At 35.6% G+C, this 22,086-nt stretch overlaps 1 protein-coding gene across 2 annotated transcripts in view; it reads right to left on the minus strand.

Moving 5' to 3' along the window:
* Positions 1–534: 534 nt before the first annotated feature.
* Positions 535–22,086, minus strand: part of LOC136792062 (uncharacterized) — a 45,808-nt gene continuing 24,256 nt past the window's right edge. The window contains exons 2-6 of one of the 2 annotated variants that reach the window (XM_067006885.1): positions 15,281–15,375; positions 13,637–13,753; positions 9,627–9,700; positions 1,074–1,189; positions 535–844 (exon numbers count right to left, since the gene is read on the minus strand). In XM_067006885.1, the coding sequence (XP_066862986.1) occupies positions 615–844; positions 1,074–1,189; positions 9,627–9,700; positions 13,637–13,753; positions 15,281–15,349 (606 nt within the window). In that variant the 5' untranslated portion in view covers positions 15,350–15,375 and the 3' untranslated portion in view covers positions 535–614. Of the gene's footprint in view, positions 845–1,073; positions 1,190–9,626; positions 9,701–13,636; positions 13,754–15,280; positions 15,919–22,086 lie in introns of those variants that run through there. The other variant, XM_067006884.1, reaches the window with a different exon arrangement.

Raw genomic sequence — 22,086 nt, forward strand, 5'->3', positions numbered from 1 at the left:
TGTGGTTTTATCTGCAGTTCTTATTTGTGGATGAATGTAAAAGAGAAGGTGATGATGGGAGAACAAAGTTGGAAGAGAGGCATCACACTAGCTATTTTATTATAGCTGCATAATTTTCTCATTGGTGCCTATTATGTGTTGCCATCCAGGCTGCAGGTAATAAATACAATATCTCTGCACCTTCTTTAAACTATCATATTTATATTATCTTAAGCAAAATTGCATACACGATTCTCATCTCAACTCTATAGGCTCTGTATCTCTCAAATTTTGATAATAGGTTGGCCATGAAATCTTAGTTTCATTTCTGTTTTTCTTTATGTCTATGTTAAAGTTGATATTTTATTGGGATGTCTAAAGAGGCTACATCAGGACAGATGACCAAAGTATGCTTTAAGTTCGAGTTCCTGGTTATCTTAGAATTTAAGATATGGCTCATTCTCTTATAAACCATACATTTCTGTCTCAAAGACCTAGTGTATAAGCTATTCTTAACAATTGTACCCTTATTTCAAGTGAAATATAGGAGCCAAATTTATTTATTTATTTATTTATTGGCTGTATTGGGTCTTCGTTGCTGCGCGTGGGCTTTCTCTAGTTGTGTAGAGCAGGGGCTACTCTTTGTTGTGGTGTGTGGGCTTCCCATTGCGGCGGCTTCTCTTGTGGAGCAGGGGCTCTAGGAGCGTGGGCCTCAGCAGCTGTGACATGCGGGCTCCGTATTTGAGGCACGCAGGCTTAGTTGCTCTGGGACATGTGGGATCTTCCCGGGCCAGGGCTTGAACCCATGTCCCCTGCAGTGGCAGGCAGATTCTTAAACACTGTGTCACCAGGGAAGTCCCAGGAGCTAAATTTATAAAGAAATAATGTTATCAGAGCTTTTATAAAGTAAAGAAGTATCTATTAATTTATCTTTTGAGAAAATCCAGGTTTCCATACAGTATAGTATTAATGAAATTATTCACTGTAATTTGTCTCTATAGTCTGGAAAATATTCATTCTTTTAATTTTTGTTCTTAATTTACTGACTCTCTACCTCCATCTTCCTTTCTGGTATAGTTCTTTATTACACTTACTCTGCTTTTTGCTTGGGTTAACTTGCTCTTTCTTCATTTCTTTACTATGCTGAGACCTTCCTGCCAATTTGCAAGGAGGCAATATTCTCTTCGAAAGAGAAAAGCAAGCTTCCAAACTAAGAAAGATCAAATCAGAATAAACTATTAGTATAATATTATATTCTAAAGCAATAAACTTAACTATAGTTAAGGAACACAGTCAAAAAGCACCTGGAACTATTTCATTTTCAATATCATGCAAAGGCTATAATTTACTATAACATTACAATAATAAAGTTTGTTTTTTTCCTTTTATTGTTGCTGAGATTAAAAATATTAAATAAATGGAGAGAAGACCTAAACATCCCATGTGAGAAAGGGAGTGAAGAGGAGATTATTCCACAATTTGATCTATCAGCAAAATAAAACATATAGGTACCTGGAATATTATATATAACATCAAAAATTAATCAAAAAATTAAAAGAACCATATAATAGGTTTTTGTTTTTATGTCCCTTTCTCTAGCTATCAGAGTGAAATCAGCTGTAAGTAATTTATGAGTTATGAGACAAAGCATTCATTTCATATGTTCAACGTTGATATACAATATACATTTTGAATGTTTTCAATTATAAACTTTAAAAGGAGAAATATAAATACTAATTCATTTCTAATTCCCTAATTTAAATGTGAAAAAAATCTTTTCTTTCTTTTCACATTCCAAATTTCCAATTATTTTAAATACTTGATTATTTTTCCTTAAGGGACAAGGATAATTCTATCAGGGCACAATGATCGTTGCTTTTAATTGCTCAGTTACTTTATCCAATGACCCAACTTTGGCTTCAGGTTGCTATAGCAATTAAAGTAGGAAAACTGGGAAGAAAGCCTAATAACTCTTCATTCAATCCATTATATATGGTTACAGAAAACCAAAAAGCTTCCTATGGATTCTGAAACGGATGCATCACCTCTGTAGATAATGAAGTGTTTTGGTGGGAATTTGTGCAAAAACCCGATATACAATTAGACAAATATGTTCGCATATCATGTTTCATTGAAGTTTGTGTGAGCCTTCGTGCTTGTCAATGGGTCCTGATCCTAAATGCGTTTATGCCTGATTAATTGTCAATATCGGGCAGGAGTTTGCTCATTAGCTCCTTGCAGGACCTGTTTTAGATTGCAACGAGCTTCATTTAGAAGTGATATGCTAACTGGTAATAAACTGAATTGAATTTTTATCTTGTGGGAACAGATCCTGTTGAAAAAACATATATGAAAATCTTCCAAGAGCACTGAATAAATTCATATTATTCTCTGTTATGAAATTTGTTGCTTTATTATGCATGCTTCCTTAGTTAAATAAAATCTTTGTGTTTCCTCTTTATTTTATATTTTGTTTCAATCTGTTTAGTACCCCACCATAGATATACTGATGCATTCAGCTAATATCACTTCTCCATATAATAAAGCAAACTTGTTTTAACTAACTTTTTAGGTAGAATTCAATTTAAATAGACCACATGTATTGTTAAAAATGTATACTTAAACCATTAATCGGAACTCCATAAGGCAACATGCTCAGTATTTTTCCTTTAAATTCATTAAAATTATTAGAAGACCTAACAGTAGACCTGCTTTATCAATATATGTTGACTGTACGAATGGGATTAGGAAAAAGTCCTTTAAAGCACTGAGGAAGATCACATTAATAGGTTTGGCTAAATTAGCTCAAGATAGAGAACTCAGAAATGGGTTATGCCCACAATTATTCCTAATTTTTAAATCATAATTTTTTTGTCTTTTTGTGCTATTTTTTTGCATTAAGCCTGACACTGATTAAATTCTGTGATAAAAAGGATTATCCTCTCAAGAATTACAAGTTAGAAGTTTTCAAAATTATTGAAGCACCACTAAGAATACTTATTTTATTAAGCTCATACCTACATGCTAAAAATAGACTAATTTTACTAAATAATCTAGTAGTTGCTATTCTCATTATTTTATCTAAAGTGGGAGAATTAAAATAAGGAAATGTGATAAAATACTTTTAATTTGGGTCCCCTTTAAGAGAGAAAAAATTTGTGTCAAGGCATAGAATTTTGTTTCAGAGGAGATCTGCAAATATACTAATTGAGTCAACATTAGAAATAATTATATATATTTAAGAACACATTTGAAATTATTCTCTCTAATCAATACTGATCTGTACTCATAAAAATAAAGATGATGACCATCATTAAATACAATAGCAACTTTCCTTATTTTTTGTCTTTGATACATTGAAGTTTCTACTGAATGATATGATAAAAAGTTAAAGAGAATTCCAATTATTCCACATGTAGAATTTAAAAAATAAAACATCTTGAGTAGATTGTGGGAAAGTACCATTCCTACTGGCATTTAGAGGATAATTAAAGATTTTACACACTCAAATCAGTCATGTGCTTAAAGAAAAAATTCCTTTTTTAGTGCTATTTTACGGTTCTCACAAAGACATAGTGAAGGAAATAATAGAATTTTCTTATTTGGTTAAAATTTACAAAATAACGCAGATCCTTTCTTGGAAAGGAGAGCATACTTGTCAATGGAAGTATGCATTTGAGGATCATTTATGCTTAAATGAACGAGAGATTATGTTATTTTTGTCTCTTTTTAAAAATCAATTTCAGGACACAGACTTTCAAATTGTCATAGAAAGATAGGAATACAGGATTCCTGAGAATCTCTTTTTCTCTAAAAATGTGCATTGTTCTCTTTATTCAATCATTTAATTTAAGGAGTTCTGTGACTACATTCACCAAGGACCAAGGTGAAATTAATTATATATTAATTTTTTATCACAAGTTAAGATGAATATATATGAAAATATTGCTTTGTGCCTATTTTCAAATACATGTCACAACAAAAAACTAACAACTCCGATGAAAGTAAAATAAGAATTCACAACAGAATCTCACATATGACTATTGGAAAAGAGATCATCAGGAACCTTGGAAATAATAATAGCAGTGTGATGTGAATTCCCTCTTCAGAACTATATTATCTTTGATTTCTAAAGGAATGAGATCCTTCCATCCTTTCAAAAATTCCCATGAAGGGTATGATGTTCTGTCACCAGTTGAAGTTCAGGTCTCAGTTTACCTGTTCAACTTTCACAACTGCTCTTTCGGAGACCCGCTCATTACAAGTAATAATTGCTGCTTTCTGAACAGTCAACTGGGGCTTTTCTCTTCTGTGCCTTTCTTATGAATATCAGGAATAAGTGCTATTCATCTCAAACTTCAAGATCATGTCCACCTACTTTTCTTAGTCCCTTTCAGTTCCACTAGCTTAATGCACTCCTGAGTACTCTTAAGAGACATGATCCCCCATACTGAAATCCCTAGGACATTTTTATTGTGCCCATCTTACTTTGCATACCTTGCAGTAAAGCTATGTGCCTTGAGTACAGTCACAGAATCCTGTAATATTGGAAAACATCTTCACTATTAACAGAGAGAAAGCAAACACAGTAATAGCAAACTCCGTAAAGAGATATGAAAACAATATTTTGTCTAGTGGGAGGAGGAAAGGGGAAAACACCTAGGAGTGAAATTGGTGGGTTATTTGATAGGTTTATGTTAATCTTAAAAATTACATGCCGAACTTTTTCAAAATGGCTAAACCGTTGCACATTTTTCACCGGTAACAAATTCTAGTTTCTTCACATTCTTGTTTGCATTTGGTGTTGTTTCTTTTTTAAAAAAAAGAAACCTTTCTGGTAGGAGTGAATTTGTATTGTTTCTTTAATTTGCATTTCCCTAATGTGTAGTATGTGTGCACCTTTTCATGTGATTACTAGCCATCCATATATCTTCTTTGGGAGAATACTTATCCAAATATTTTGCCCATTTTTAAACATTAATTATTATTGTTATTACTATTATTAAGTTGTAAATGTTCTCTATATATTCTGGAAACAAGTCCTTAGAAATACGTGATTAGCAAATATTTTCTTCCAGTTGTATCTTGTCTTTTATTTATTTTTTTGATGGCATCTTTCAAAGCTTAATTTTTTTTTAAAAACTTTGATGAACTCCAATTTATCTCTTTGTTGTTGTTATGGATTGTGCTTTTGGTGTCCAAGTGTCTTTCCCTAAGCCAAGGTCACAGAAATTGTCCCCTAAGATTTCTTCTAAAGTATTATGGGATTGGTTCTTATATTAGCTCTGATTCATTTTGGGGTTAGTTGTTGTGTATTGTATGATGGGACATGAAAGTCTACATTAATCTTTTGACATGTGGACATACAATTGTACTACTTATATAAGACTATCCTTTCCTCATGAATTATCTTGATGCATTTGTTGAAAATCAATTTGCCATAGTTGTTCCAGGACTCTCAGTTCTGTAGCATTGATCCATATGTCTATCCTTACACCAATAGCACTGTTTTGCTTACTGTAGCTTTACAGTAATTTTGAAATTGGGAAGCATAAGTCCTCCAACTTTATTCTTCTCTTTCAGAATTATTTTGGCTTCTAGATCTTTGCAATTCTATATAAATTTTAGGATCAGCTTCTCAGTTTTTATAGAAAACTATCATTCTGAGATTTTGACACAGAGTGTGTTTAAATGTATAAATCAATTTATAAAAAGTTGACATAATGAAAATGTTGATTTTTTTCATTCAAAAATATGGAAATTCTCTCCATTTAGGTAAATCCTCTTTAGTGCCTCATAGCAATGCTTTGTAGTTTTCAGTGTATATGTCTTGCTCTTCTCTTGTTAAATTTCTTCCTAAGCATTTTATTATTCTTGATGATTTTGTGAGCAAACAGTATTCTTAATTTTAGTTTTGGATCATTATTTACTAATTTGCTGCCTGTGCTTTTGTTATCATATCTAAAAACTCATTGGCAAATCCAATGTCATACATTTTTGCCTCTAGGTTTTCTTGTCTCTAGGATTTTTTTAGGTCTTGTGTTTAAGTGATCTATTTTGAGTTAATTTTTTGCATATGGTGTAAGGTATAGGTCCAACTTCATTCATTTCCATGTGGTTATCCAAGTTTGCTAGAGCCATTTATTGAAAAGAATGTCTTACCTCTATTGAAAGATCTTAGCACCCTTGACAAAATCAGTATTTCTGGACTCTTTATTTTATTCCATAGGTTTATATGTCTGTCCTTATGCCAGTACCACATTGTTAGTAACTGTACCCTTGAGGTACATTTTGAAATTTGGAAGTGTGATTCCTAACACTTTGTTCTTTTTCAAGATTGTATTTGCTATTTGATGTCCCTTGAAATTGCATAGGAATTTTAGGATGTGTTTTTCTATTTCTGCAAAACAATGCCATTGAAATTTTGTCAGAAATTTCATTAAATCTGTAGATTGCTTTGGGTAGTGCTGTCATCTTAACAATATTAAGTCTTCCAATCCATGAATGTAAGATGTCTTTTTATTTATTGGTGTCTAATCTTTTAGAATGTTTTGTAGTTTTCAGTGTACAAGTCCTTTGATTCCATGTTTAAATTTATTTCTAAGTATTTTACTCTTTTTGATGCTATTGTAAATGGAATTTTATTAATTTCCTTTTCTGATTGTTCATTGTTAGTGTATAGAATCACCACTGATGTGTGTGTGTGTTGATTTTGTATCCAGCAACTTTGCTGATTTCATTTTATTTATTAAGTTTGACCAGTTTTTTTGTGAAATCTTCATGGTTTTCTACATATAAGATCATGCCATCTGTGAACAGAGATAATTTTTATTTTTAATTTCCAATTTGGGTGCCTTATATTTCTTTCTCTTGCCTACTTCTCTGACTAGAACTTTCAATACTAAGTTGAATAGAAGTGACAAAGTCAGGCACTCTTGTCTTATTTCTGATCTCAGAGGATAAAAATTTTATCTTTCACCATTAAATATGATGTTAGCTGTGGGGATTTTATATATAGCTTTTATTGTGTTGAGAAAATTTTTCTTCTATTCCTAGTTTAGTGAGTACTTTTATCAAGAAAGGATATTGAATTTCATCAAATTTTTTTCATTAACAGAGATTATCAAGTATTTTTATTCATTCTTTTAATTATTTTTCTAGTTCCTTAAAGCATAGTTATGTTATTGATTTGAGATATTTTTTCTTTTTTAATGCACATATTTACTGTCATGAATTTTCCTCTTAACACTGCTTTTTCTGCATTCCATACGGTTTGGTATGTTGTGTGTTTGCTTGTCTCAAAGTAGTTTCTAATTTCCCTTGTGTTATGTCTAATTTCCACAAATTTGTGAATTTTGCTGCTTTTCAAATTGATTTCTAGCTTCATTCCACTGTGATCAGAAGTGATACTTTGTACGACTTCAATCTTTTAAAATTTATAAAGCACTTTCTGTTGCCTAACTTATGTTCTATACTGGAGGGTGTCTCATATGCACTTGAGAAAAATGTGTAAACTGCTGTTTTGGGGTAGAATGATTGTATGCATCTGTTAGGTCCAATTGGTTGAAGATGTTTTCCAGTCCTCTAATTTCTTATTGATCTTTTGTATCATTGTTCTATTTTTTGTTATAATTGGAAGTACTGATGCTCTACTATTATAGAATTGCCTATTTCTCTCTTCAAACCTGTCAATGTTCCAGTGTATATATTTTGGCTATGCTATTTGGTGTATATATGTTTATAATTGTTATATCTTCCTGGTGAATTGACATTCTTGTCATTATATAATGTCCTTCTTTATCTGTTGTAACACTTTTTGATTTAAAGACTATTTTGTCTGATATTAGTGTAGCTATTCTTGTATTAGCATTGAATTTCTTTTAACATTCTTTCACTTTCAAATTATTTGTTTCTCAGATATCAAGTGAGTTTCTTGAATACAGCATATACTTAGATCATGTTTTCCCTCCATTCTGTTAAGCTGTGATTTTTGATCAGAGAGTTCAGTCCATTTACATTTAAAGTAAGTACTTATATGGAAGGGTTTCTGCTATTTGCTATGTTTTCTGTATGTTTTAAACTTTTTGGTTTTTTGTTTCCCCCATTATTGTCTTCTTTTACATTTAGTGGATTTTTAGTGATATGTTTGCTTCTCTTTTTATTTTCTTTTTTGTATATTCTACAGATTTTTAATTTGTGGTTACCATGGGGGTTACATATAACATTCTAAAATTGTAATGATTTAATTGTAATTAATACCAACTTAACCTCAACTGCATGCATGACTCCTATAAAGTTCCAACCTTCCCTTATACGTTTGATGTCAGAGATTACATATATATATAGTGTGCCTAATAACATAGTTTTATAATTGTTTTTCATATTTATGTCTTTTAAAGAGTGGGTTATAAATCAAAGTTATAATAGTAGTGGCTTTTTTATTTGCCCATGTGTTTACCTTTACCAGATTACTTTACATCTTCATACTTTTTCAAGTGACTGTCTGGTGTCTTTTCCCTGTGACCTAAAGGATTCCTTTTACAATTTCTTATAGGGCAGGTCTAGTGGTAATTAACTTTATCACCTTTTTTTTTTTTTTTTTTTTTTTTTTAAATCTGGGAATGTCTTAATTTCTCATTCAGTTTTGAAGGACAGTTTTGCCAGATATAGAATTCTCAGTTGACAGTTCTTTTTTTCTTTTAGCCCTTTATATATATAAATATCATCCCACTGCCAGAAACTCCAGGTTTCTTATGAGAAATTGGCTAAAAATCATATCGAGAGTCACTTATACATGTCTTATAAATTTTCTAATGCTGCATTTAAGATTCTGTATTACCTTTGGCTTTCAACACTTTGATTATAATGTGTCTTAGGGTCTTTTTCAGTTTATTCTACTTGGAATTTACTGAATTTCTTTGATTTGTAAATTAATGGATTTCTTCCTATATGAGAAGACTTTGGTCAGAATTTTGGTCATATTTTAAGAAATAATGTTTCTTTCCCTTTCTTTCTTCTTCTGGTACTCCTCTTTTGTGTATGTTAGTTAGTTGGATGGTGTTCCACAAGTCCTCTATGCCCTGTTCACATATTCATTACTTTTCTGCACCTCAGATTGAATCATTTCCATTGTTCTATCTTCAAGTTCACCTGTTGTTCTGCAAATCTGCTATTGATCCCCTCTAGTGAAGTTTTCATTTTAGTGATTGAAATTTTCAGCTCCAGAATTTCTGTTTGGTTCTCTTTTTATAATTTTTATATTTGTTGATATCCTCCTTTTATTCATATATTATGTTCTGAATTTTTCTTAGTTCCTTAAGCCTATTTAAAACAGTTGTTTCAAAGTCTTTGTTTAGTAAGTCCACTATCTGGGCTACCCCAGTGATGGTTTCTGCCAATTAATTATTTTGTTCCTTTGAATAAACCAAAACCTATTTCTCTGTATCACTTGTGATTTGTTGTTGTTGTTGAAAATTGGTATTTGATTTTTATAATGTTGTAACTCAGATTCTATCCATTCCCTAGGGTTTTCTGTATTTTGCTTTTTGTTATAGCTGTTTTGATCATTGAAGGCTGTTGTATTCCATTTATTTTGAGACTTTTCCAAACTACTTTTTCAAAGACTATTCCCTGGTGTATTTACTCACTGTTTTGTTGTTGTTGTTGGTTTAAGCTTGTGCTCAGCAAATGTTTTGACAAAGATTTTCTTGAAAGCCAGGAGCTGAAAGAGAAAAGCAAACAAAGATCTCCAATAATAATAATAATAATAATAGGACAACCACCTCTCTCAGTCTTTAAAGACTGCTCTGTGTGGATGTATTCCTTCAGCAATTAGCTAGGTTTGCTGTGAGTCTAGAGATCAGCTGAGGTGACAGCTTAAAGTCTTCTCAGAACTTCTGAGTGTACATCTTGCCTGGGCGTGAACATGACTTTCCAAATTCTCCAGTGTATGCAGTTGCTTTTGAATGTCCTAATTTCCCAAAGGGTCCCAGCCTAGTTTTAACTATGGGCTTTAAATGGTCTGTTGTATATCTCTGCCCAGAATCTCTTGTCATAGGTGTCTGTGGATCTGTTGTCCCTTGTAGCTTTTACTGGTGGCATCTCCTATCTATGTTCCAAATTATGTGAGACAGAGATGAGCAAGTCACTATTCATGTATCCCCCAGTCAGGTTAGAATAAACATACACAGCAATTTGCAAATAACCTCTGTTCTGCTCCCTCCAGTTGAGGCAGGGTGATTGGTAACTAGGCTTCCCTTGCTCATGATCAATATGCTGTGTGCTGGGGAGGGGATGAGGGAATGCTGGGTAAAAACACTACGAAACTGCTTAACATTTTGAAGATGGCTTTTTCTTGATTGATCATTTGCTTGATAGTTGTAAACCTTTGATTGTGTTCCAGAGTACCTATGAAGTTGATTCACTTAATTTCTCTTTATTTGTAGTTGTTGTTTCTGTTTGGAAAAGAAGGCGTGAGGCTTCCTAGTAAGCCATTTTGCAGACATCACTCTCTCATTTAGCTATGTCTAGAAACCTTTTGTTTATTCTCTTATTATCTTCTAAGACCTCTAGGAAAGGGCCAAAATCTTTATTATCAAGTTCAACATTTCATGACCAACTTCTTTTTCTTTTCATTGTTCTAGATGTTTTCAGTGATTACCTAATATTGTATATAGGTTGCCACTTTAACAATTTCAACAACTGTGAACATAAAACACAAAACTTTAATAAGTCCATTAGTTTGTCTTCCTATCAACACATATATAATGGACATTTTTTGGAATTAAGGATATAAGCATTCTTTCTCTGTACATCACTTGAATTCAGGTGCTAAAATGGTGAGATTTTTATGCGACTCTTTCAAAATTCTGATTTTCCCCCCATAATATGCTATTCTTTCATTGTTATTTCCATACCAACTTCTGTTTCTCTAATGATTTTAAATATCAGTATTTTATTCTCACTTCTAGAGTATTAATTTTAGAATATTAACTTAGGTATTTTAGAATGGCAATTTTCCTATTTATTGTGTCTGCTGGTTCTCTTGATGCTGGTACATTTTCTTACCTGGTTTGTATCTTTGAATCATGAGCTCACCTTACCTTCATTTTTTCCCTAAGTGAACTGGATGCCCTGTGTTGTAGAATCATCTTATAGACAGTTTTGTCTTTGTTTCTCCTGGGGTATCCAACTTGAGATATACACATACAAAACACCCCAAGTTAAAATGAATTCCAGCCCCCCAAGCTGAGTGTGGCATAGATTAAGTGTTTTTATTTCTCATAGAATGTATTTCCACATGGAGCTTTGAAAAGTGAAAGCATATTTTCTTGTACTGTGGGATGGTGGAGTGGATATTTTATTTGCCTTTTTAATGAAGTGAGCAGAACTTCTAGATTCCTAATTTTATGCAGGAGGTCTCAGTTGCAAATCCCTACAACATTTTTCAACCTAAAAGAAGCTCTAATATTTTTTCTCATTTTCTCTTCATTTCTCAAGTTTCAATTTCTATTCCAAACGGTTGAAGGGTATTTCCCATGGGAAGTTCTTTTCATTTCATTGATTAATTACATCTCCTAAAAATCACAAAATTTGTATATGCTCCAGACATAGTTGAATAATGTCAAAATAGAACAGTCAGTAAATACTCACTTTGTGAGATTTTAGATCTTATCCAATGCTGATGAATGAATACAATTCATTTTTAAAATGCTTCAGAAGACACATATGCATTATTCAAAGTATTATATTTTTCTATACCTAGATACATCTTAGCTTAATACACAAACAAGGGTAATATTTAATATCACTATTTGATAATTTCCTTTACTGGCCAATTCATACCTATACACAGGGATGCTCAGAAATAGTTAAGAGCATAAGCTTCTTCAATGAGATTCCTAAAGTCTTTTATCCCTTATTCTCATTGAAAGTGGTAATATGGCTCCGAAAATTAGGACCTCTTTTTCCTGTATTCCATTTACTGAAACAACTTGGAAATTTCACTGTAATATTTTTCTATTTTGGCGTCTTGTGGTATTATATAACATTTAATATTTATTTTACCTGTGTATGTGTGTGTGTCTGTCCTTATCTCTCTTTCTGTATAGATGGGTACCATTAGTGATAAATATTGAACATCAAATTTAGACCTAAATGTCCTACATTGAGTATTTCTCCTTACATGAGAGAGTAGGGGATGAGTATTTTGGGGTCATTAGAATTGTCATAAGAAGCAGATTGAAGGATGATGGAGAAGTTCAGATGCAGAAGTCCCAGGAGATGTCATCTGCATCGGAAGGATTTCATCTCATGAAACTCCCAAGTCCTAACAGCCCTCTATTTTGACCCTCTACTTGATGACTAAACCTTTGGATAGCTCAGTGGTAGAAAAGGATATAATTCCATCTGTAAGATTTTCCCTCACCAAATTTAATTGAAATCTCTTTTTTGTTGATAGGTATGGCTGCTAAGCCTCTAACTGAATGTTTGGGAAACAATTCTACAATTGCCGCATTTGTCGTCGGTAAGAAGAACACAAGGTCAACTAGTTGAATTAACTAACTCATAAAAGGTATTTAATAAACGTGTGTCTGTCTGTCTGTCTCTCTGTTTGTGGTTGTGTGTGTATGTGTGTAACAAGATTCTTCTTTATTATTCACTTGCCCCGTGTAAATAGCTCTAGGATAGTGGAATTGTGTATAAGTTGATATTACCCGTGCCGAATGGTTTTTAGCTACAATTTGTGTAGGACTTTTACCAAGGGAGACATTCTTTCCCTATCCTTCCAGTAAGAAGAAATGGGCCTGGGGGTAAAGAAAGGACAGAAAGAATGTTTCATTTTAATTCTGGGGGGCTGGGGGCAGGGGCAGGGGATTTCACACAAACTTGACTTGTCCTAATTGCATTTTTTGCTGACTTAGTTTTTTGTCACACTTGTATATAACATAGTCACACTTCACCAACTTCAATCATGCTCAGACACACACACATGCACACACACGCACATGCACGCACACAGTTAAAAGCATAGGTGGTGCTCCTTCAGTGTAAATAAGTACTGGGGTGCTCCAGTTGTCACAATTCTTACAATGATAACTTGGGACCCTAACTCTTTACTCTCCACTTTTCCTTCCTCTCTTCCCTCAAGGGGTTTGACAGACTCTAATTTTTTTTAACGTGGAAATGCAGTAATAATTTGAGTCTCCATTATTACAAACGTCTTTTAAAATGTGCTAAGGTAGTGAGACTCTTGGCTGTGCTTTGTGAACGTGTTTTGGTGTGACTGATTTTCGGTTTTCTCTTGGAGCTTATGGCATCTCTGACTGAGTTTCAGGCAGATTTTTCCATTATGCGCCAACACCCATTACTGGTTTTACTCTACTTTTAGAAGAAATATGATTTCCCACTGAGGGGCTTTTTTCTTCATCGTCTGTACTTTAAGAGATTGAGGCCAAGTATGGCTGTCCAGTGTGTGGATCTAGATGTGCGGATAGCAAAACAGTTTCCCTTCCAAAGAATTCTTTCTATAAACCGTAGCTTTGTAGATTTGGCTATAGCAGGGAACAATAGCCGAGGTAAGATAATTCGGCCTTTACAGCCAGTGTGGGAAGCTGAACCAGTCTCACTCTTCAGGTAAGCAGTACATGAAACCCACCTGGGGATCTTGGGAAAGTCTGTTCCACACTCCCTCTATGCTCCGTTTTGTTTTGCTTTTACCGCTGCCAAACCCCCGTGAACTCCAGAGGACATACAATCTTTCCAGGTTCCCCACCTGTAATGAAACAGACAAGTGTAAGAGCCCCATTAAAAGAGCTCAAGTACAATGGCTCTTCAACCATTACGTTGAATCCAGTTGAAAACCCAGTTAAACAGTCTCATCAGAGCTGGTCTCCGAACCACAAATCAGGAAGAAATTGTTTTTCCCTCATAAATGCCATCCCATAGATATGCTCTTGGATGTTGTCAAATGTAAATTATCAAAGGAAAACAAGGCAGTAGCATGTGCTTGGCAATGATCGTCCCTTGGGCTCATTTTATACCCACGTATCAATACGAGAGCCTTTTATAGCAATGTTTCCCTGGCTAGTCTCCATCCATCCTTTCCCCTAGCTGCCCAGGACTGGGGCACTGGTCCGTGGACAATGCCACACAATTACTGGAGTATAATTCCAAACGAATCGCTTTTTATAATTTTCAGGAAAGTTAGAGATCAGAAATACAACCTGTGAGGCCAGGTTTATGTTCATATAGACTTGTAAAAGTGTATGGTTTCAAGGATGGTTTTATAGGAATCGTTAACTTTTTTAAAGGCACCAGTTTCCTTCTGTCATTAATGACATGCGTAACAGTTTAATGTAATGCTACTTTTAATTATCACAGCCCTTTCTTTTAAATATCAAATTTCCCTCTCTCGACTGTCCTGCGTTCTCTTTAGATTCTCGTCTGTCACTGTAAATGCCATCACTTTATTCCTCCTTTAGATGCAGTGACAGGCCCTCTCTTATCCCAAGCTTTATCTCTTTTTCCATCCTTTATTGTACTACAAAGATCCCTTTTTCATAGTTTACAGCTGTATCCGCTTTCCACACGTGGCAAATGATTGCCTCGGTAAAGGTATTTTCTGTTTCAATCTTACATTTTCCCAAGGGAGAACAAAAGGGACAAGCTTTCTGAAGTTGGTTTCACTGAGAAAATTGTTTAGAATTGCCTCATTCCTCAGCAGATTAACGAATGCATACAATCCCAGCTTAAGTGCTATTGTACTGCACAATTTGTCCATTATACTTTGTCCTTTCCGTTTAGAAAACCCCTCACCAATTAAAGTAATACAGCCTTCCAATACCTGCTCCCAATTAAATCTGAGCTGTATTACCTGCCCCGATGCAGCTGGTCACAGATTCCTACCACTTACCCGCATTCATTAGGGCTGTTCATTATCAAGGGGATGGTGGCAGGAATTCAAGCCATGGCCTTTCTTTTAGGTCTCACCAAAATTATCAGCTTTCCACCCAAGGCCCCAATAAGGACAGGATTAAGGGGAAGGAGAGGGAATTCATACAGTAGCAAACTTTCATTGTTTCTGCTTTGCTCCTGCCCTAACACATCAAAAAGATACAGTCCAGGTACAAAAGAACACTCAATTAAAGGATCACTTTTCCCTCTCTCTCCAGCCTGAAGCGCACCCCCCTCTCAGCTTTGTTCCTCTGTCTTTCCTGCCCTTCCCCTTCAAGCTCTGTCTCCAAGACCACGGTGAGAACCGTCAAGAAATGCTCTGAAAGTGAGCAAGAAGTCCACTTACTGTGAGCTCTGTCATTGAAGAGCAAGGTTTCCTAGCTTCAGGCTGGACTCCGGTTTTGAGAAGTGTCATTTTTCTATCCAAGGCTTAGAGGGAGCCTGGAAGGGAGGAAGGTAGGGATGGTGGGAAGGGGCTGGGAGCCGTGACTTAATCACTCACGCGGCATGATGGTATGAGTGGGGTCTCCCAGATAAATTTAATCTGCTAATAACAATCAATAGACATCTACAACTAACACTCTGTACTTTCATTTTAAAGAAGGAAATATGGCTGTTAACTCCCTGGAAACTCCTGCAGTTCTCTGTCGTAATTATTAGTCAGGAAAAAAAAAATATTAAAGTTGCGGGGCGTGCCACGAATGGGAAAAGATCACTGATTAAAAGGGAACAGTGAATTAAAAAGCACGAGGGAGAAAGCACAAGCTAGCTGCCGGGGGTAGCAAAACTCAGGTCCTGAGACTGTTGACAAAATAAATGTCATAAAGTCTTGATTAAGAAGGGCTCCGTTAGCTCTGAAGAGACCAGACCCGATGGGTGAAACAGGCACTGGTGGTCGTCCGGGGGGTGAAGGGGATCCAAAGCCAATTCCACTTGTCTCATCTGGAAGGAAGAGACTGAGGTCCTGCATTAAAATGTCCCTTTAAAAACATTTCATTAAGAGGTGGAATGAATATACATCCTCTCCTGAATGCTGGAATAATCACCCATCCGTTAGTAACATTTTTAAAGGGACTTCAACGACCCCCATACCTCTAGTGGTGAGGCGTTGTGGGGAAATTCTGATCCTAGGGAGACTCTGGACGTTCACCAAGGAACAGATAGATGTTGGGTGGATAATCGGTGAAAATCCATCTTAAGCAATCTTGGGATCAACTTTACTATAAGTCTCTATTATATACATACAAATCTTATCAATGAACAGCACTGTATGCCTATCCATGGCTTTTTTTTTTTCTTGAGGGGGGAGGTTGTATATTAGTGTTTTCCTCTCAATTAACTTCCAGGCAATTTTCCCAGCTAAACGCATAACATCTTTGGCAAGATGCCAAACAAAACCTTAAGACCCAACACTAAATTCTGCACTTATACAGGGAGCTTAGATTTTCATGCGGTGAACTGGAAGCCTGCCAGCAGCTCCCACTATAAACCCAGCAGTGGGAAAGCTATATATTTTTTTTATCAAGAAACTCTACTTTAGACTTCCAAGACCACTTGAAAATCGCACTATTTTAATGTGCCTTTTAGACAAAATAAAAGAAAGATTTAACCTGCTATTAAATTAACCCAATTAGCTATTTATTCCATGTAACCTTACACTCTGGAGGATGTTAAATCAAATATACTGGCAGGGAGTGAATTTTTGTAGTTAATTATGGAAATTACAAGATGCATTCTAGACAATAAGTTCTTATGCCTTTTTCCTTATCCTTTTCGCTCTCGTGATTATTAGAACGCTTCTTAATATTTTTTCCTTTTTGTATATATGAAATGGAGTACTTAGGACACAATGGGGCTGGGGCACCAAGGAGGAGTGGCTGGGGAAATTAACAAGAAAAGGAAAGCTAGTCAAATAGAAATGTATACAACAGTCATTCCTTGCAAGGCTTGCCATCAATCCCTCAAACTTCGCTTTTTTGGTGCGCTTTTATTTGTACGTTCCATTCAACACATGTGTTCTTCCAATAATGTAGTGCTTTTCGAAGGACTCACTGCAGCTGGGCTGCTTCGGGTCTCAGTCAGTCTTTCTTGATGTTAAATTTAGAACCAAACTCTAGGAGTTTGAGTTCATGTCCAGTGGGATCCACAAGTTGAGGTAAAAAACACTTTTGAGAACTGGTATAGCGTCTGATAAACCTCTGTAAGCACTAGAAAGCCTTTGGAAAACAACATTTTGAGGATTTAAGAGGCAATGAACCAGAAACATATGGATTAAGTTTCCCCTGCAATACTCAAGGGTTTAAAAATTAAGAGAGAAATTCTTGGCCAAACAAACCTTTGCCAAACCAAAAAAATTTGCAAGACAGTCCAAGATAGTTTGCCAAACCCAAAGTCCTGATGAACTCTCTTTCCTTAATATTAACCTTTACTATTATTTAAAAAATTTTTTTTTGCTTGACAAATCTGGCGTTTTAAACACGTCTGGAGGGGGTTCAGAGAACAGCAGTTCACATCAAAGTGGTTTTGCAATTTCAGAAACAAATCATAAATCACAACCAAACAACACTGTGAATTTGTCTACATAAATTCGAGAGCCAGGCTTGTTTGGCCACATGTACAGGCACACAGTTGCACCCATGGCAGGAGGCCCAGTGTCTGTTAAGGAGGTCAAGGGCTCGCAGAGGTGGGAGGACTCCGGCTGGAGAGAACTTGGAAGCACTTATGCAATGGACTATGGCACCAACTTCAACCAAATAGGCACAAGACAGATGGTTGGTACCAGTGGAGGGTTTAATATAAAAATATGCAGAAAGATGACCTCCTAGGTCACCTCATTCAGTGTTGTCACTTGAGGGCTTTGAAATCTGCCTAAGAAGCTATTAGGAAACTATTGATCCCCAAAGAATTCTTAACGTTTATTTTTAGTTGTCAACAGCTTCAAGAATCGACTCAGTGGCTAGTCCTGCATCTTTGACCCTCTGTAAGTTTTAGCAGCACCATGAGACTCTCAGTGCACAAAACAACTACAACAAAATAGCCTAAGGAGGAAATAAACAATCTCAACCATCTTTTCCTCTGTCTTTTCTGAGATTTATTATCTGTTCTCTCAAATCACGTTGGAAGAAGGCAGAGTCAGTGCTGCTTATGGGCAGCTCTGATATTGGAAGCATCAGGAGCCCGGATTTGAAACGAAGGACAGCAGAGGCAAAGAATAAATAAAAGAAAAAGAAAGGCAGGGGGACAATGAAAGGATGCAAGACAGAACAGAAAAAAAAAAAGCAAAAGAAAGTAAAGAAGAAAGGAAGGAAGGAAGAGAGATACCCAGCACACATATAGTATTAAGGAAAAGGAGACGAAAGTCAATTTGATAAACACTTGCTATGCATTTTGTCCCACAGAATTTATTTGCCTCTGATTTATTTTGGCATTTAATTACCATTCTTCAAGCAAGTCAATTATAGTCCCACATAATATGATGGTGATAGAGCTGGTAGTAACAGTAGTGAAAAGATAGATCAGCATTTAGAAACTTTAAAACTGTCTCTAAGATGGAAGGGACAGTTGGATGTGGAAAAACTTCCTTTAAATGTTTCGGAAGAGACATGAGGGTCATTTGACATTTTAAGACCCATTTAAAGATACAGCAGGAGTTAACTAGTTGACTATGGAGAACTGATATGAAAGAAAAAAAATGTATTCATGCTTCCAAAACACCTCAAAATCCCTGCAAAACTCTGGATTATTTATGCAATAACTGTGGTCTATACGGTTTATTCTACGTGAGGGGCTTTTGTGCCCACAGAATATAGTGACTACAGCAAAAGATCATATACTATTGATAGAAGGGTAAATTAATTTTTGTTTGAAAGTCTTGGAAAAATGGAAGAGAAGTAATTTTGTTAGTGTATGAATTTCTTGAATGTGTATTAATGAGTCAACTGGCAATTGGGAAATCACTTAACATATAATTTTTTTCCATCTCCGAACTAGAAAAAAATTTTTTTTTCATCCATAAGGGCAGTCTAAGAAGATTGAGCATGATTCATATTGCATCTTATTACCCCCCTTCATTTGTATCTATTTTTATAAAAATTAGCATAATTTGACTTAAAACTTCTATTACTTTGTAAAAGAGTTATTTCACATATTTCTCACCACAAGCAGCGGCAGCTTTTAGAAAGAATTTTCTGCTGGGAAGTAGTCTAAGCTTGTGTTTATACATAACTTCACTCTAATCTGTACAATCCAAAATTGCAGGGAGACAGACTAGGAAAAGAACTATTTGCTCTTGATTCTTTGTAAGGATTTTAAGAAATATCATTGTTTTTTTTTTTTTTTTTTTTACAAGAAAAGGTAATCTGATTTTAAGCACACTTGCTTTGATGTAAAACGCAGTTTTTAAAGGACCAGCTCAAGCTTCTTTTGGACGTAGAGGAGGGCCTGCCTGCCCACTACAGATGGGGCCATGCTTAGAAGCTGAATGTACTCATTTCTACCCAGCCCAGCAGGTACACTGAAGTCCCGTGAGGCGGAGAGGTGTAGCATGTGCATCTTTGTCAGTGAATTGCTAGAGAGCAGGGATTACCTTTCTTAGGCATGAAAGCCATTGTGCAACATCTAAGTAAATAAATAAATAAAGAAAGAAAACCTGGAAGCCTTTTGAGTCTGCACTTCAGAGTCAGCATCCCAGGTGGGGAGGCAATGTCAGAAAGCCCACATCAGAATGTTTGATAAAGGTAAATGAAGGGTGACATGTCGTTCCAAAATCCAGCCACAATCAGCAACTAGAGAGGAGGCATCACCTCAACTTGAATCAGAATCCAAAGTCAGGGTCAACAAGCACATGAAGGGGCAAGCCAAGAAGCCCACCCAGGGCAGGGCATGGGGACAGTAGACCGCAAGCCAAGGGCCCAGGGCTCCTCCGGCTTTTTAGAGAGAAGGAGTGAAAGAGAAGGCAAAAGCAGAGATAAAAAGGCAGCCCGGAAACCAGGGCTGGGGGTGGGGTCAGCAGGTTACGGTGCCCTCATCCGTCAAGTTCCACACCTGGCAGCCAGGCCCTGGACCCCCGGCAGCCTTCGAGCGAAGCAGAGGGGAACCTCCTACAGAGAACGGAGCAGTAAATAATATAGAGCAACTTAGGCTGCTGTTTGTTTATCCAGAATCGAGTCCTTATGAAAAGGCTGCTACAAGTACGAGGAAAATGCTCCTTGCTCCGAAGAGGGCAGTTTATTTCCGTACAACAGTTACTTCTGAAAAGCCAAGATTCCTTTGCACTGTGGAGAAAAGCGATCGTGAAATATGCTTGATTTAAAGACCTCGTGCTCCCGTCTTTGGACGGATCTTTCTGCTCTTTTATTGACTCAGGTCTCAGTGTCTAAACATAATCTTGTCTTTTTCAGCAGAGTTCAAAGCAGAGGAGATGTTATCTCATCAGTTTTCATAATTTCCATATGACTCACCATCTGGCTCTTAGTGTGTGCCGCGTGCCTCCCACTATAACGCTCAGCTCTGCACGTCACAGACACACCTGTAGCTCCTTCCCGGACTCAGCCTCATGTGCCTCCTCTCAGCCTGGACAGCTCTCCTCTCCTTAGTTATGGCGTCAATATTTACAGACACCCAACCGCCTGTTTCATCTGTGCTAGGAACTGATAGAACAATAAGGTGACCTCTGGAGCTAGCCTGTTACTCATGGTACCGAACTTGACCCACCAAGACTCATTTCTGCTCTCCTTTGGGAAACCTCCTCTGCTGACTCAGTTTGAATTTGTCACCTCTTTCAAAGGGCCACCACGGGAAAAATTCTACGTATTTAGCACTATTTCACCAGAGTCTGTATTTTAATTTCCTGCATATCTCACCACTAGGGGATAAGCTATACCCACCATATCTTACTGGCACCAGGGTTTTGTGCGCTGTAGTTATTCATTTCCGACAGCTCTTTGTTCAGTGGTTGGTTGATGGCTAGATGGACAGCGGGTTGGATGGATGGATGGATGGGTGACTATTTGGATATAAACAATTTATATTACGCTATATTTGTTCCTTGAGTTCACGGTGCACTGTCCATCACTGTTCAAGACAATAACTGCATTACTTTTCTGCTTCAATCTGGAATTAATGACTTTTAAATTTAAGCTGTACTTACCTATCAGACAACAAAAAGAATAATTCCTCTTGTGTTTTGTCATAGAACTGCTCACTATAAACATTACTGCCTACATAGTAGCTTTCTGTTACCACACTAAACTTTTTTGTGATGTGATGGTGCATATTTGTCAAGCTAACAATACAGTATTAATTTAATCATTAACAAAGCTGTGATTGTCAAAAGAGGGTCTGAATTGTGATTTGATATATTTCTTATATGTTTAAGAAAATATTTTTGTATAAAAAGTTCAGTTAATATGTCTCCAATTTTCTTTGATTATGCAAAGTTATTGAATCTGAATTATCAATTTACATATCTTTAACTTTCTTTTAGAGATACTTCAAAATGAATACACGACTATCTTTATACACTTAAAATTCACATATAGTTGATATTCATATTTTAGTACATCCTATGTGGAAAATGGAAGTTTGCTCTATCATGTTTTGACAATTTAAAAAATTCGTTTCTCCTTCCAAAAAATCCTTGATACAGTAGGCTGATTCTGGCACAGGTATCATAATTCAGAAATGTGTAAAAAAATGCTCAGAGAAAGCCATATCTAATATCACCGTCCTAACACATTTGATATAGATATAGTATCGCCGAGCTCATTATAGCAGACCCTATACTATAATTATATTACACACATTTTAAATTATCGTTATAATTTAAGTCTGCAATTTTGTTTGGGGCTTAGATTTTCCATATTTGTTCACACATGTGAATCATTTAAATTGTTGAAGTAGAATCTGTTTAGCTGTTTTGAATTATATGAATGAAAGAAAAAATACTTTCTCTTCAAAGCAAATTAAGATATTTGAGGATTCAAGTGAGACTGTCTGAATTTATAAGCTTGAAAATTTTGGAGTCTATGTGAATTTTAAAATATTTCCTAATTTCCCTCAAACACAATTTAAAATTACAAATGAACTAATTCTTTGGTATAAATGAGATGAAATTATCAGTTTATGTAATCATTTTAATTTCACTATACCAAC

Source organism: Kogia breviceps, chromosome 11, assembly GCF_026419965.1.
Source record: "Kogia breviceps isolate mKogBre1 chromosome 11, mKogBre1 haplotype 1, whole genome shotgun sequence".
Taxonomy (NCBI): Eukaryota; Metazoa; Chordata; class Mammalia; order Artiodactyla; family Physeteridae; genus Kogia; species Kogia breviceps.